At 34.3% G+C, this 18,032-nt stretch overlaps 1 protein-coding gene across 1 annotated transcript in view; it reads right to left on the reverse strand.

Annotated features, from left to right (window-relative positions):
• Window positions 1-18,032, reverse strand: part of LOC127850894 (myosin-11-like) — a 160,915-nt gene that overhangs the window by 19,096 nt on the left and 123,787 nt on the right. Inside the window, exons 26-32 of the mRNA XM_052384285.1 lie at window positions 9,104-9,341; window positions 8,740-8,830; window positions 8,283-8,389; window positions 6,332-6,439; window positions 5,847-5,896; window positions 4,354-4,473; window positions 2,708-2,775 (exon numbers count right to left, since the gene is read on the reverse strand). Of these exons, the coding sequence (XP_052240245.1) occupies window positions 2,708-2,775; window positions 4,354-4,473; window positions 5,847-5,896; window positions 6,332-6,439; window positions 8,283-8,389; window positions 8,740-8,830; window positions 9,104-9,341 (782 nt within the window). The remainder of the gene's footprint in view (window positions 1-2,707; window positions 2,776-4,353; window positions 4,474-5,846; window positions 5,897-6,331; window positions 6,440-8,282; window positions 8,390-8,739; window positions 8,831-9,103; window positions 9,342-18,032) is intronic.

Below are 18,032 nucleotides of genomic sequence, written 5' to 3' on the forward strand. Positions count from 1 at the left end.
AATAAAAAGCTGCATGTCAGTGTAAGAAACAATTGCATAATTTCGGTGAACAAACCAAACAATATTTAACAAGGGCTGTTTGTAAAACATGCATGCCCCCGATATGGGCTGTCAGTTGTAGTGGCAGCCACTGTGTGAATACGTTTTTTGGCACTGTCACCTTGACATTTGACCTAGTGACCTTAAAACAATAGGGGTCATCTGCGAGTTATGATCAATGTTTTATGAAGTTTCATGATCCTAGGCGTAAGCTTTCTTGAGTTATCATCCGGAAACCATTTTACTGTGTCAAGTCACCGTGACCTTTGACCTAGTGACCTGAAAGTCAATAGGGGTCATCAGCGAGTCATGATCAATGTACCTATGAAGTTTCATGATCCTAGGCCTAAGCGTTCTTGAGTTATCATCCGGAAACCATCTGGTGGACGATCGGACATACGGACCGACATGAGCAAAACAATATTACCCCCACTTCTTCGAAGGGGGGCATAAAAATGAGATTAACAACTAATCAAACATGATAATTGACTACAATAACCAATGACAATCCAGATAAGACCACACACACAAGTGCTTTTAAATACCCCATTCTAGGCGTTATTTTCACTTCAAAATTACTTAAAATAACAAAAGCAAAACAAACAAGTTAATGACTTTTACTGCAAGATTCCATTGAGATGGAAGTGGCGGGGGGGGGGGGGGGATAGGTTAAACTTAGAATTGTCACTGTTGTTCTTTACATACACCCCCCACATGTCTTAAGTTTAATATTGATACCTCACGTTGTAGTAGCCCTTGAGAAAATCATAGCATGAAATATGTTCATAATGTTTAGGGTACAACTATACAAATAAGCCATGCTCTGCGAATAGGGGGTTTAATGCATGTGCGTAAAGTGTCATCCCAGATTAGCCTTTGCAGTCTGCACAGGCTAATCAGGGAAGACACTTTCGGCCTAAACTGGATTTTTGCTCAGAAGAGACTTTCTGTACACAAAACATATCTAAAAAGCGGAAAGTGTCGTCCCTGCTGCTAATCTGAGACAACACTTTACGCACATGCATTAAACCCCCTTTTAACAGAACACGGTCCAAATCTACAACTTCATATGAAGAACAATGCCTGCAAGCTAGAATGTTGTACCTTGAACAGCGTAGGAGTACAACATATGCACAAGTTTTGGTCTAAGGACAGAAAGACAGGCATACGGACAGACAGGAGTCCATGGCAATTCTAGTATACCCACTTAGCGACGCAAAGGGCAGTTTGAAAATAGGCTAAGGGATATTAGTTTATAATTAAGAATAACTAATAAGCAGAAGGTTTAGGGTAGGATAAGAACAATGTTAAGATTTGGTCCTGTTTTTAAAATCCCATTAATGAGTTGTAAAATGTTTTCTTGAAAGCAAGCTGTTAAATGAAATTAATAGCTTAAAGTACAACATTAATTGTGCAGCCTTCGGTTATATTCTCAACATCATTGGTACTTTGAATATTTACAAAAACTGTTCTTGATTTTTTAGTCTATTCTTTATTCTTAAATCTCAAATGGGATGGTAAATACAGACCATGTGGGTTTATATTAAACAGAAATTATAATTTTAAATTATGATAACAAACAAATATTCTAAATTTCTGTAAGGGTTAGAAAAAACTAAATTATAATGGTTATGGACAAATAATACACCACTTACATTTGAAGCCTATATTGTTAATATAAATGAAAACCAATGAGCATTTGTACATACAATACATATACAATTACATACAGTAGGGGATTCATTAAGAACTCGAAGGTGGCTGAAGTAACTCTGCTACTTTTTAAAAAAATACTTAAAAGCACCAACCTATTTTTTGAATCATTAGTAAAATAAGCCCATTAAATCCCCTAGAACTTCTTGAAATCAGCCTCCTCTTTCAATCTTTATGAATCCTCTGATACAGTACGCCATTTTAATAGGTGTGCAATTAAAACTATCGTATCTGATATCTGCACACAACCATACATTACAATAAGTGCAGGGCATCAGTCAGGGAAAAGTGCAACCAGTCTCATACCAGCTTTCGAATGATATGAGTTGCGTTCTGAGAAAACTGGGCTTAATGCATGTGTGTAAAGTGTCATCCCTGATTAGCCTGTGCAGTTTGCACAGGCTAATCCAGGCTAATCAAGGACAACACTTTCCACCTAATTTGTATTTTTCCTTAGAAAAGACTTCATTTTAACGGAAAATGTCATTGAAGCGGAAAGTGTCGTCCCTGATTAGCCTGTGCAGACTGCACAGGCTAATCTGGGATGACACTTTACGCACATGCATTACGCCCAGTTTTCTCAGAACAAGGCTCATATTGTGAAATAATTCATGCAGATATGCGGTTTTCAGGTCAAACGATTCCAGTTACATAGATTTAAACAACTAAAGGAGAACAGAATTGAAGTCATAATCTATAATCAAGAAATAGCAACACCTTTGGATCAATAAAACAATTGTAAATTTATACATAAAATATAAACAGTAACCAAAGTTTGTAAGTATTGAACATCAATATTAAATCAATTTAATATGCAAACTTTATATCTCCAATCTAGGCATTTTTTTCAGTGACCTATCTGGAATACTGACGATTGGGCTAAGACAAAACAGTGTTAACTTGTATATGAAATATTAGGAGTTACCAAAGTTGTGAACAATCAGGAAAGACTTACAATTTCTCATATTGGTCCTGGAGATCTTTGTATTGCTGTCTATCTGTTGACGCACTCTTCACACGCTCCTTAAAACAGAAAATTACCTGTGTCATGCAAAACTGGGTCTTATGCATTATAAGCGTCATGCCAAAATGGGTCTTATACCACATGAGTGTCATGCCAAAGGTCTTATGCCATATGAGCCCATGCCAAAATGGGTCTTATGCCATATGAGAGTCATGCTAAAATGGGTCTTATGCCATATAAGCATCATGCCAAAATGGGTCTTATGCCATATGAGAGTCATGCCAAAATGGGTCTTATGCCACATGAGGCCTGCATAGCTCCAGACCAACGTGCCAATAAGCTCAGTCTGAACAGGAGCTACCCTGTCCACTAATAAGACAATGACATTAAAGTAACAAATTGTGAATATATAGAGGATATTTGTTGGATTCGATGGAATATCGATTTTATTTCACAAGTGATCTTATAAAATATGTATTTTTTATGATCACGAGTGAATTAAAATCGATATTCCATCGAATCCAACAAATTTTCTTTTTATTTTATGCTCTTTTCACCATTTATTAACATTGTAAAAGAGTTTAAACTGTATAATTTTGCTTGATTTATGACGTCGTTTCGTGGAAAAAATGATGTCACTTTAATGTAAAACAGTGAAAAATATCAATATTTTTCTCTGATATTTTTCACTGTTTAAAACAGTGAAATACCACTTTTATTTCACTGATATTTCTCTATGAACCATCAGAAAGCATAAAATAAAAATGCATGACTTTGTAGTTGACACGATAGCTCCTGAAATATTAAATATGAAAAATATGTAGTACAACATATTTTTCAAAAGTAAACATTTGTAAAAATCAGACTTCATGCAACTGACTACAGACAAAAGTTACCACTAAATCTTACCCTGGAAATGTTTTGCTCAAGTGAGCAAATTGGAATAACAGAATATATCTTAAAAATATCAGGCTCTGTCATGTGAACTTTTGTAAAAGCTGACTAAAAGACAACTACTACAGACAAAAGGCAATCTCAAAAGCTCACCATAAGGATTTTTTACTCAGGTGAGCAAATAAAAATGAGCCTTTCTCTGATAAAACTGGGTTTAATGCATGTGCCTAAAAAGCAGTCCGCACAAGCTAATCAGGGGGACAACAATTTTCGCTTAACTGGATTATTTCCTTAGAAGAGACATCCTTACAACAAACAAGAGCTGTGTTTGTGAAACACAGTGCCCCCTACTGCGCTTTGAAGCCGCATAGCAGCTTTTTTAGAAACAAGGTTATATTTTGAATGTAAAGGTTACAGTGACCTTGAGCTTTGACTTAGTGACCTCAAACAATGTTTGATTGTAGATCTCAATGAGATACATGAACATGTGAAGTTTAAAGAACATAGACCCAAGAATTTTCATTTCATGAGCAAGGTTTAAGTTTTGCGACAGAATGACAGATAAACAGGCCAAAAACAATAAACCCCCGATCATTCAATCCAGGGGCATAAAAATAAAATCGAAAAGGAATGTCCCTGATTAGCCTGTGCAAACTGTACAGGCTTATCTGGGACACCACTTGATGCACATGCATTAAACCCTGTTTTCCTAGATTGAGGCTCAAATGATGAAGGTATCTAACCGGTCTCTGGCTCTGTTGTGTCATAGGCAGCCCGTCTGTGGCCCCTGATTTCTCCCTCAGGATGGTCCTCTGTGTGTTGTCCCTCGTCATGCCTATCATCAGACTGGATACCACTGGGCCCTGCAGACCCAATCCAACAATCAGGCTGTTATGACTATTAATCATTTCCCACTAAGAGGTAAAGTGAACATGGCTATTTGCAAACAGCATAAAACCAGAACAGCCTGCTAGTAACTTGCAGTCTGTTCAGGTTTTCAGTATCTAAGGGTTGGAAACAAAGCCTTTAAAACTTGAATCTACCTAGTAATAAGAAAGGTATTTTGTTATAATAAAATAGGTGACATTTCGATACACACACTTTAAATAATGCAAGTAGATTGATCATTTTATATATAAAAAATATATACAATTCACTATGCATTCGCAATTTTCATTCCTGGGTGTACCACGTGACGATGATGATCAATCTACTTGCGTTATTTATAGTTAACTGGTAGGTACCTGGTAGACACACATAGTAAAATTTTATTACCGAATATACTGAAAATATGAAAACTTAAAACCCTTTTTCAATTAATATAATATACCAGTCCTAATCATTCAATATATGTAATGTAATAATTGTAAAAAACTCTGTATTTTAGAACTTTTCTTTTTTCGTCAATCTGGTTTAACGCCCCTTTAAGTTGTAAAGAGATAATTGGCAGAAATTTTAACAACAGTATGGATATGTGACAGTTTGGACTGATGCTCATATTGTGGCCATCAGTAAAGGCACTCACAAATTCACTATGTGAACTTGTTTATCAGTACTAAGTAAACATTAAATGCCAATAACTGAAAGCTGCCCTATGCAAATAAGAAATAGGGGGTGAAAGGCGTTACAAAAAATTCAGCGGCGCTCTATAAAAAACGTGATTAATGCATGTGCGTAAAGTGTCGTCCAAGGTTAGCCTGTGCAGTCCGCACAGGCTAATCAGGGACAACACTTTACACCTAAACTTGATTTTTTGCAAAGAACTGACTTTTTAAACAAAAAATATCATAAAAGCGGAAAGTGTCGTCCCTGATTTGCCTTTGCGGACTGCACAGGCTAATCTAGGACGACACTTTACGCACATGCATTAAACCCCCTTTTCACAGAGCATGGCACATTTCATGACAAATTCAACACAAGTAATGCCTTTTGGACGCGAAGGGAAGATGCCATCCTCAGACTTGTAGTTGATTCGCTGCTATAATAAATAACCAAGTTATTTTGGTCTTTTTTTCAGTTTTTGGATCATTATGAAATGTGATCAATTTGACCTAAATTATATATGTTTTGTTAAGGCCAGTTAGTTTAGTGACCAAAGTGAAAAAGACCGTGTTGACTTGTGACTGACACAATATTAAATTATTATTTCTTGTAATCACAATAATCTATTGAAACCAACAAATATTCTTTTGTTATTATATTCTTTTAATTGCCCAGTTTATGTACCCAAACTTACCCTATCGTTCTGTATAACACTGTTGATGACCTGGGAGATTTCATTCAGAACTGAAATTGCAAGTAAAATACCACTAGAAAGTTAATTTACAAAAACAGAGATATTTAATTTGCAACAAGATTGCATAAACAAGACTTAGTATAGAATAACAAATTAAGTTTGAAGTATTGGAAAGACAATTTGGCTAATTAAATATCTTATACATATTTCCCTATAAACCACAGAAAAGCATCAAATAGAATATAATTTCTGAAAGCAGCACTTAAAAACCCAAATTCAAAACTTCTAAAAAAAGCTGTCTGAACATCATGGTGTAAACAAGCCCCTGTTTTATCAGTAATCAATGTTTTTTAGTGATATGAGGTGCCACTTTGTCATCCTCGTCAAATGAGAACGACCATAAAAATATATCATATAGAATTCATTTAAATATATCATATGTTAAGATTACTCCTAGATCTTATTTAATACCAGCACCGTCTTACCATAATAAATGTTCTCTGTCATGTTGGAAATCTGAGGTATAACTTTGTCTTCCTTGTCAAACGAGAGCGACCCCAACTCTGTGAGTAGTTGGCTTGCAGACATTTGATCTGAAAGAATAAGTTTAGTTTTATAAACTCTTTGAATTGTTCTGCATGTATTAAAGGGATTAAAACGATGCTTGAAAGAGAAAATGATAAATGCCACCCAGCGCATATTCTCGTCACAGGAAACATATAGACTCATAACACATAAATGTATGAATGACTTTCCACTGAGAAGCAACATATAGCGGTATTTTATAATCCATAAAATAGAGCATAAACACGCTTAAATTATTTCAGGAATCCTAACATGTAAATGTTTCAGCTTTTGATCAAGCATCGACAGTCAGAAACATTTGAAACATAAATTTGGGAAACAACAACCAATAAAATATCAAATTTACCATACTGATATCGTTCCCAGCATATTTATTTACATATAACAAAATCAAGAACATTATTTTGGTTATAAATCTTGTTGATAAGTGCTCCACTTATGGCTCCCTTAACCTTTTTCCCACTCAGAAGCAAAGTGAAAATGGCTATGTGAAAACAGCATAAAACCAGAACAGCCTGCAAGTGACTCGCAGTCTGTTCAGGTTTTATGCTGCTTGCTTCTCATCAGTATCTAATGATATGAAATAAAGCCTAAACAAGAGATGTGTTTGTCGGAAACACAATGCCCCCTATTGCGCCGCTTTGAAGCCATCTATTCAACCTTTGACCTTGAAGGATGACCTTGACCTTTCACCACTCAAACATGTGCAGCTCCATGAGATACGCATGCATTTAAATATCTAGTTGCTACCTTCAATATTGCAAAATTTGACCTTTGACCTTGACGAATGACCTTGAGCGCTCACCACTCAAAATGTGCAGCTCCATGAGATACACATGCTTGCCAAATATCAAATTGCTATCTTCAATATTTAAAAAGTTATGGCCAATGTTAAAGTTTTCGGACGGATGGAATATTTGACATTTTTTCCTTGAATGATGACCTTGATCTTCACCTTTCACCACTCAAAATGTGCAGCTCCATGAGATGCACATGCATGTCAAATATCAAGTTGCTATGTTAAATATTGAAAAAGTTATGACAATTAAAGTGTTCGGACGGACGGACAGACTGTCATACTGACTGACGGACAGTTCAACTGCTATATGCCACCTTACCGGGGGCATAAATACTTAAATCAAGTAAGAAAGGCCTTAAATGAACAAGAGATGTGTTTGTCAGAAACACAATGCCCCCTACTGCACAGCTAGGAAGCCATATATTTGACCTTTGACCTTAAAGGATGACCTTGACCTTTCACCACTCACAATGTGCAGCTCCATGAGATACACATGCATGCCAAATATCAAGTTGCTTTCTTCAATATTGCAAAAGTTATTGCAAAAGTTTAACCAAGGTTCAAGTTTGTGACAGACACATACAATGACAGACAGACACATACATTGACAGACAGACAGGCCAAAAACAATATACCCTCGATCATTCGATCCGGTGGCATAAAAATTAACTTTCGGAGGGACTACAAATGTGTGATAATATGTATCTAAGTGGTAAAGGTTTAAAAAGCCTTTGTATACCCAGAGGTACAGTTTGTATACCCAGAGGTACAGTTTGTATACCCAGAGGTACAGTTTGTATACCCAGAGGTACAGTTTGTATACCCAGAGGTACAGTTTGTATACCCAGAGGTACAGTTTGTATACCCAGAGGTACAATTTGTATACCCAGAAGTACAGTTTGTATAACCAGAGGTACAGTTTGTATACCCAGAGGTACAGTTTGTATACTCAGAGGTACAGTTTGTGTACTAGTGGATTGTCAGGGAGGTTGGCATACTAAATATAACATATTTCAAAGTTAGAGGCCCGCTCTGAATAATGGTGTTCATACCTTTGTCAATGAGGACCCTGCTCATGGCCTCTTTGAAGTTGTGTATGCCAGTGTAGGCCCTTAGGTATTCCTGTACGAGCGGGTGGTCTGCAAGGTTTGTGGATTTCCTGAGAATAAAACAATTCAACAAGGAGCATTTATTGTTTGCATTTTGGAATTATTTACTCCAAAGCAGGTAACTTACAACTAACACACTTAATACATTAAGTTATAGATTAAACCTTGAGGCATGACTGATTTGCCTTCGATTGACTCTTAGCGTGATGGGTATTGTACATTTGGAAATATTGACTACTCCTGGTTATGTAACAATAATTTTGATGCAATTAGCTAACCTGAATTCAAGACAGACATAATCTGTCTTCTCATATCTTTTCCTTGGTGTACGGAAAGTTTAAGTTTATAATATTTACTTCCCAAAGGTTAGATTATTCTTTTGTAGTTGTTAAACACTAACCTTGAAGCCATACTGATTTGTCTCTTCACATCTTTGTCTGGGGGTGGTGACATGCCAGCATCCATCATATCCTCCTTTTGAAGAGCTTCCTCTATAAAATAAACAACTGCATCAATCACCTAAGGTTCATTAAAACCCTTTCAAGCCTGTTTCCTGGGTACAACCAGTACTTAGTATCTATGGGGTAGATCTTCCACAGCTCACACAGTGGTGATCAAAAACATTACCTACCGATCACTAGGAGAAAACCATATCCACTACTCAAAGGTGACCTTGATTTACAGTACTGCAACTTTATTATAAGATTTGAATTTACCATAAAGGAGACCACTGTTGATTTGTGTAAATACAACATAGTCCCCACCTTTCAATTCATCGGGTATGGGTAAATCCTCATCATCACTCTCAATAATCAACTCATCGTCAACAGATTTCTGAGCTGGTAGAGTGATTAAAGGAGATTTCGTTCTCCGACTCTCTACAGCGTGTTTTGTTTCATCCAATCGTGATTTGAACTGGTTACGCAATGAGGCACGACTCTTTGCGGATGACTGACGCACTTCCTCCTCTGTGTTGCCAGAGATTGGTTCCCGCTCAAGTGACTAAAATAAGACGCGAAACATGTAAAATATGCTTGAAATTCAATAATACGGATAGGATAGCATTAAATGAGCCACATTCTGGGATATCTGGGCTAAACCCTATGGAGTATCAGCACAGGTTTATCTGGGACGGAACTTTACACACAGGCATATAGTCCAGTTTTTCCAGAGCAGGGCTCAAATATACTTGACCCTTTGCATGCTGGGATATTTGGCGTCTGCTAAATTGGTGTCTGCTGAATTTCTTAAATCAACATTTTCTTCACTTTTTTTCAAAGACCACTATCAGAATAGCAAACAGTTTGGATCCTGATCAGACGCCACATTTTGTGGCGTCTGATCTTGATCCAAACTGTTTGCAAAGGCCTTTAAAATTCGGTTCCAGCGCTGAAAGGGTTAAAATTGATGCAGCTGGACTACAATTGGACTTGAGATAACTAAATTGTTGGAAAGAAATATGAGTAAACTGAATTACTGAAACCAGTTGAATGGGAGTTGGCCAACATCAATAATACTATTAAATAATTTACAGATTGTTCACTGAGTGTTTACTGGACAAATGTAATTCAGCAACATAACAAATTAAAGATAAACATATTTTGAACAAATGCAAATATGAGTGGTAATCTAAGTAAATGTTCACATTAACAATACACATAATTTATTTATAAACAAAAAAATAATTAATAACATTTTTTATTATATAATTCCGACTATGTATTTAAAACAATTTACCGGTATCGCTTTGTGCAACAAAAGGAGAAATGCTTATCATTAATAAGTGTACAATAAAACATATGAGATAAGCCAATAATTTTTGGTACATGTTAAAATGTTAATTTTGGGATAAAACTGCAACAGGGGGGGGGGGAAATTAACTGTAAATGTCATTTACAAACATTGTAACTGAAAAATAAATTAATGAATTGTTATATTTAGACATGCTAAAATAAACCAAAATAGTGAACAGAATAATGAAATAAACAGTGTACTAAACATTTACATAATTATATGCAGGACCTGTAACTGGATGAAATTACAATATCATACATGGCTACTAAAACAAAAAAACATATAACTCAGAAGACAAAATAAGAAAATTAAGCATACACAAAAATGAAAAACCATTTATCTGTCGTACTTGTATTTTATCCAATTGATTTGTGAATTAAAGAATATAAAAATGTTACACAATAAAAACTAAATTTAGGCAAAAACTTGTAGAGCATTTTTTTGACTCCTGAATAATTGCTGTAATCATTTCATGCTTAAATAATCAACAAGAAAAATAAATGGTTTTCCAGTAATTTCCTTACAATACTTGAGTACACATGTAAAAGTTTAATAATTCAAGCTAACTACAGGCATATCAATAAAGTTCTATCATTATTACAAAATTGCAGATTTAAACTACTCTTAACTATGGCTTGTGTGGAAACCAACCATGATGATGTTTAATAGAAAATGTTTTGTGGATTTCAACTTTGATGTTGGGTTTATTTAGTGCAAAGAGTCAATTGAGCTCTAAACCCTTTCCCCAATAAGAAGCAAAGTGAAAATGGCTTTTGCAACCAGCATAAAACCAGAACAGCCTGTGAGTAACTCGCAGTATGTTCAGGTTTAATGCTGTTTGCTGCTCATCAGTAACTAAGGGTTGGAAATGAAGCCTTTAAACTTCATTATAGGAAGAAAGGTTTTTAATTAAATGGAACTTTCGAAGGGACCACAAATGCGTCAAAATACGTATGTAAGTGTTAAAGGGTTCAAGAGTCAATTGAGCTCTTAAGTGGCTTAATATAAAGGGCAAGAGGCACTCTGATATTAGGCCAACAAGCTACTGTGCATTCTTTCATTTCCCTAGACCTGAAATTTCATGGACTTATAAAATTGGGATTTTTTTTAGATCTTTTATTCATGGCATTTCTTTTCAAATTGTATGACAAATATGTATAAAATGTGTAAGTAATCATTCCTTCAACATGTAATCTTGTGCTCAGGACACTCACCACACAAAAAAGTGTCTAACAAATATATAATACTGCTTTTACAGTAAATCTAATTTCAAAAGTGGTTCCAATGTATTTTCTATATGCCGGGTATAAAAATGCTCATATTACTGACATAGACTTTGCCAGTATCTGATTAATCTTGTAAGCTCGACGCAGTACTATAATTATATATATAAAACTATATCCATACATACAACATAAGAAATTGAAGAAATATGCCTACCGTTTGACTTCCACAAAAAACAAAACTTGAACATGTTTGTTATAATTCAACAAGCATTTTTACTATCTTATCCCTGTGATGATGGTATTTCACAATATTAATAAATGCTTAAAAAGTATTAATTTGTAAAACTGATGATGATAATCTAAACTTTGGCAATGTATAAAACTTGTTTTATTGTTAATAAAGAGATAATCAAGTTTGAGGTGAATATACCTTCAAAATTCTGCAAGAAAATCTATCATATTCTCCTCAATATACATATGTAAATAACAACATTCAAATGTCAAAAGTTCATATTCAATGTACTTTGAGGATCAAATAAATATTTGTTTGTTCTGGGAGTCAAACAAAAAAACAACAACAATTAAACAATTTTTTATTGAAAATAAGTATATAAATTGCAACTAAAAAAATCAGGCAGACGAAATGAAATTGAAAAGGGGTGGGTGGGTAAACTAGGGATGATATTATCTGCTCTGAATGACCATGGTTTGATAAAAAACATTTCATACAATAAAATAATATTTTTCAAAAGTTCAATATCCTCATGAAAGAAATTAAAAAATATATTTATTTTAAATTCTCCATAAATGAAACTTAGTGTACTATCTCTATTATAAACTAATTGCTAGTTAACTATCTATTTGAGGAAAAAACCCATTCAATATTTTTAAAACTTACAGGAAGCTTCAACTCAAAACTTCAATGTTCCTATTTTCATTTAATCATTCAGAGCAAGAAAAGCACCTTGGATATACAACAATTTCTACAATAAATCTTTTGTAACATAAAATATTTACCCAGAATTCATCAGTTTGCGTTTCTTTATGACAAGAGGGGGCCTCGCCATTTCCAATATTGACATGAAAATTTGGGGACTTTGAAATTTGCTCGGAAATCATCCCTTCAAGGAAACCATTATTTTCATGATTGTCAATGTCCACTGAGTTAAATGTTGCTATGGAAACAGGGCGATTAATATCTGAGACTAAAGTGCCGGGCGTGGCAGTTGTCCTTGGTGATATATTTTTAGCAACATTTGAAGCTTGAGTGGGTGGAGATTTAGAAGCGGGGATGACAGGTGATGTAGACTGCTTAGATTTGATTGGTTGAGATTTGGCCAATGGCATGTTGTCTTTCGAAACATGGGTATGGTGGAAAGAGCTGCTTTTGGAAAAGTTATCGTGAATCCCCTGTAAAAAGAAATGACATAACAATTGTAAGTCTATACAATACAAGATGCTTAAACATATACTTATCTAATTAAATCAATACTGTTATTTTTATATCATCTATTAATAATATAATATAAAATAAGTGTTGTTGAATATAACTTGGTAATATTTTTCCCTGTAGAACAGTGTATTAACATTTAGCTTAAAAAACCTTAGAAGCACAAACATGTTTGTTCTGCAAATGTGTTCTTGTCCAGTAATTTATTTATCAGTTAAATGACAATTGTTTAAACTTACACAACAAATCTGACATAGAATGTCATCACATTCCATACTAGACAGGACCATTAAAGTAATATTTTAACAGTTAAACAATACTTTGTTAGTTTGTACAACATTTGTGATAGTTCATTTGACATATTAGAACACACATAGTATTTTAAAACTCATAAAATAAAACAAAATAGTTTTTGCACACAGTGTTTAGTCTATTTTGAATTGTAACTTTCTTTCACCAAATATTCTGCAATGTGCAATTCTTGTAGAAAAAACTTATGAACAACAAATCATTTATTTTGTCTTGAAAGATCTCTTTGCTCATTATTGACAGTTAACATTCATGTGTTTCAGAAATTATGAAACGAGTGAAAATAAACTTAGGCAAAAACCATTTTATTCGAACAAATCTAATTGTTAGTAGTTTATGACAGTTATATAGGACAACATAATGGCGCATCCTAATAGTTCTCTGAAAAAAAGTATACAATTAAATCTTACTTAATCTACAGCTAACAGTCAGAGCCCAGTTGTTAAAAAACATATTAAACATGGTTCAAGTTTCGTATGGACAACACTCTGATGGGTTAAATCTGTAGAACTATTTAAAAATATTGTTTTGCCACAATTAACTTTTTGCAAGTGACTTCTTTTTCAACTTGGGATTATTTGAACAACTGGGCCACAGGGTTCATTGGGTAAATCAGGTTCACTTATAACTGCACATGAACTTTGTTTAATGCATGTCTTGTGACATTGAAAGCCTTTTCCACCCTGTGATTCTAACATCCATTGCACAAAGCTATCCTAGAGCTTAAACTTTCAAGCAAGGATTGTTAACAAAATACAATGCAACTTATTTGAAATAATTAGAGCACAAGGTCAGAAATGTTACCTTTGCTGCGTCACATGTCCTTGACCTTTGCACATTATGTAAGTCATCCGAAATATCAGTCATATTCTTATTATTTTCAGGCATTGTTATTGGTAAGGGAATATCATGAAGGGTGGGATAAACTTGGTCAAGGTCAGAATTAAAATTCTGTGCTGTATGACCTAATTCTGAATAAGTGACATCATATGTGTTTATATTACTTAGCAGTTTCGGAAGCGAGGCTGATTTGGGAAATGACCTTTTGTTTGAATGACCTTGACCTTTATCTGCAATCATTTGAGGCTTAAAGCTTCTAATAAATGTTTTGGAATCAGGACTTGGTTTGGAGATGTGTGCTTTTTGTTTATCATCTTTGTACTGCACACATGAGCTTCCAGTTAATGAAAACTTGTCAAGATTATGAAAATCTCCAGAGTTTTCCTGCAAAGGATACTGAAAATCATGTGCAACAACAGTCTTTGCCGGCACCTGTCTAACTCGAGATTTAGCATGTTTGTGCTCAGTCTGTATTTCAAATGTTACAACTTTTGAAAGACACTCGAATTTGGTGACTTTTGAGGTTCGAGTTTCTACAGGTAAATTTGCAAGCTGACCAGAGAGCTTTTCAGCAGCAATTAGATTGTTTTCTCTGACATTAGCATCAGTTTCATGTTCAATAACAGTATCATCATATTCTATGACAACACTATCACTGTCTGAAAAACTGCCATGACTCAGGTTGTTTAAAAGGGAAGTAACTGAGTTTTCTGATATACTATCCATGGCTTGTTTATGATCAGGGGACATTACTCTCATTTTCCAAAATGGAGTGGGGGTTCTAGTTAAGAGTGAGCAATCAACGGCATCTTCATTCTTAATATCATGAGGAAAGATTGTAGGGCAAGATCTTTTAAGTTTAGTGTTATCAGTTTCCTCCATAATTGGAGGCCATTTTTTAAAGGCAGACTGAAAAGAAAGAGTTAAATAAGAATCATGAAACATGTAATCAAAACTAAAAATAAATACATTTGCTGTCTAAATTAATCTTCAAATGCTTCTATCTGCAAAAAAGATAAGATGTATATATTAGTGTATTATAACATGAAAACATGTGTATATTTAATGGATGTGTTTAGGTGATGTAATTTTTACCATTCTTTATACATTTTCTTGTATTGTCTATGATCATCATGGTAAATATAAAACATAGTCTCGTGGGGTTGTTAACAAAAATAAACTACCATTCAAGTCACTTATATAGTTATAATTGTGAAAAGAAAATATATACATAAGATATTATGATGAAATATTATCTTTTGAGAAATATAAGCGTGGGATATATTGTTTGCCCTTAATTGATATTGATATATATAATTGTCAATGAGAATGCCCTACTTAACACGTACAAATATATTTTTATAACAGAAAACACATACAAACAAAAATACCAACAACTTTGAGATGATTTTCAAATACACAAACTCTACTGTTACCTTTTAATAATATCAATAAAAGATTTGAATATCAAACTTTGTCGAATGAAAACAGTTTTTACATAAATGCTGTGATTTGCATATGCCAATCAAACCAGTAATAACACAAATGCCTTAATTGCATGAGCCAATGCAATATTTCTTACATAGATGCTTTCAACTGAGCAGTTGAGGCATAGTTACATGTGGTGATGCAAATATTCCACATTCCAAAGCAATTATGTAACTCGTAATTAATTCATGTCTTTGTACATTTTGGTTATGTTTTCAAACAACAAGAATTCAGGGTGATTGTCATACAGTTAATTCAACAAGGATTTATGTTAGACAAAAAGTAATGCATGAAAAAAGGTTAGCATTTCTGGGACTTGAACATAGCTTCAATTGTGGTTATTTTCTGAATAGGTTCTGGCTTCTTGGGATTTCATGTTTATTTAATTTTGGTGAAAACAAGGATTGAATGTTAAATGGTGTCCATGTTATGTCAATAGAATCTGAGGTGGAACACTTGTGATTTAAAATACCTTTTCACCACGAGGATGGAATTTCACAGTGCTCCGAAAGCCATCTTTGTCTAAGCCTTTAACTAATATTCTATCACCAGCTTCATCCTCACTCTCCTCATCGGGAAAGAATTCTTGTTTCAGTTTCAAATCCATATCGGTTACCTCAACATGATGCAAGGTCCTCTCTTTACCAAACAACATCTCTTGCATTGTCACTGGGCGAGACTTCTTTAGCGGTGATATAACAACGCTTATGGACGACATATGTGAGCTGCGGTCACTTGAAGGTGCTCTTTGCTGAGTAATATGAGTGACTTTTTTTTTTTTCTAGCAATATCTGGTAATGGTTTTGTCTGAACCTTTGGCAAAAACTCGACCAGAGGGGTGATAGCCTTTCTTAACTCTGATGAAGTTGGGGTCTTGGGCAAGCTTGCTGAGAAAGTATCTGGTCTTGGTGATAACAAGTCTTCATCAACCTTATCTGATCCTGATAATACGCGTTCATGAGGTATTGCCATCATCTTCTGTGTTGGGCGTACAGTATCTTCAATATCAGTACTCTTAAATAATCCTGCTTCTTTTGTTTTCTTCATTTTCCTTTGCTTCTTTTCATGCTTTCGTTTTGACCTCCTATTGTTCTCCTTTTCATCTCTTACCTCTGATATTCCCTCTTCATGACCATCTTCTAATCTTTTTTTGTGCTTTCTGTGATGCTTTTTCTTTGGCACTAGGTCACTTTCTTCTTTTCTCTTTTTCTGTGTTTCATCACTTTCTTCCAGAATTTTCTTTTGCTCAATATCACTACTTTGCTCAGAACCTTTTTTTGGTTTAGTTTCCATACTTTGTTTTGTGGCGTTTGTGAGCTCAATCTGTGACGACATGAAAAATTGTGTTTTCTTGAAATTCATGTTCAGTGAAAAGAACAATTGCAGAATATAAAGAACACGTGAGTTAGAATATACAAATAATATAATGTATTCCAAAAAATAAATATGTATAGTGTAAATTACACCTCATTAAAAGGAAATTTATTTAACTTAAATTGCCCACAAATTTAAGTTTATCTGGATATTTTAAATGTATTTATGGTTTTATTAAAACATGTTTTATAAAACTTGTGAAGTTAGAGACGATTTTTTGAGAGTAATTTGGAGCATTCATTAAGTGAAGAGTTAGAACACAACATATGAGTGAGTCTAGAATGATACGATGTTAGTTAATGTTGTTGCACAAATCCACATATGTTTATCAAAATCTGAACTTAAAAAGGTATGCATTTTTAGTTATGAAAAATGATTAGAATTCATTTGTCTCAACAAGGGTCTGGTCATACTGTCAAAATTTTGGCTACAATCAAATATTGTTCATGGATATATTCATAGATGTTACTGAAGATCATACTGCAATAATATAAACTAAACTGTAGCTTTTGTGTCATGTATGCAGCAATACATACCCTAACATAATTCAGACATGCCTGTTTCATACCAGCAGTCATGAATTAAAATGATTAAGTACTGAAGACAAATGCATCACTAAGATACATACCGTCTTAGCGCTTCATTGTCTATTACCCATTAGATTGTTCAAGAATCACACCATATTCAGTAGGTAGGAGTCCACTCTTCATTATAATTTTGTTGAAGATCATAACCAAATGATGACAGCATGACAGTGACATTAGTTGTGAAAACAAGAGGGCCAACATGGCCCTAGTTCGCTCACCTGAGAGGAGTTGGTTCATTCAATCTTTACCAAATGTCAAACTTGACCTAGATATTGTCCAGACAAACATCCTGGTCAAGTTTCATCATTATTGAACCAAAACTCTGGCCTATGAAGTGTTATTGTTTTTGTAAGATTTGACATGGTTACCTATATTTTGAGTTGACCCCCCTTACCAAACATCAAACTTAATTGCTTACAAGATAAAATATTATGACCAAGATTCATAAAATCTTAAATAAAATTGTGACCTCTAGAGTGTTTACAAGGATTTTGTACAATATAATGAAAATTTGGACAATCTAAGGGCAATAATTATGGCATTATTATGTGATTTTGCTCATTATCAAACTTGACCAAGATCTTTCAGCAACTTTGATGAAGAATGCTTAAGAAATGTGAATGCT

This window comes from Dreissena polymorpha, chromosome 11, assembly GCF_020536995.1.
Source record: "Dreissena polymorpha isolate Duluth1 chromosome 11, UMN_Dpol_1.0, whole genome shotgun sequence".
In the NCBI taxonomy this organism is placed as follows: Eukaryota; Metazoa; Mollusca; class Bivalvia; order Myida; family Dreissenidae; genus Dreissena; species Dreissena polymorpha.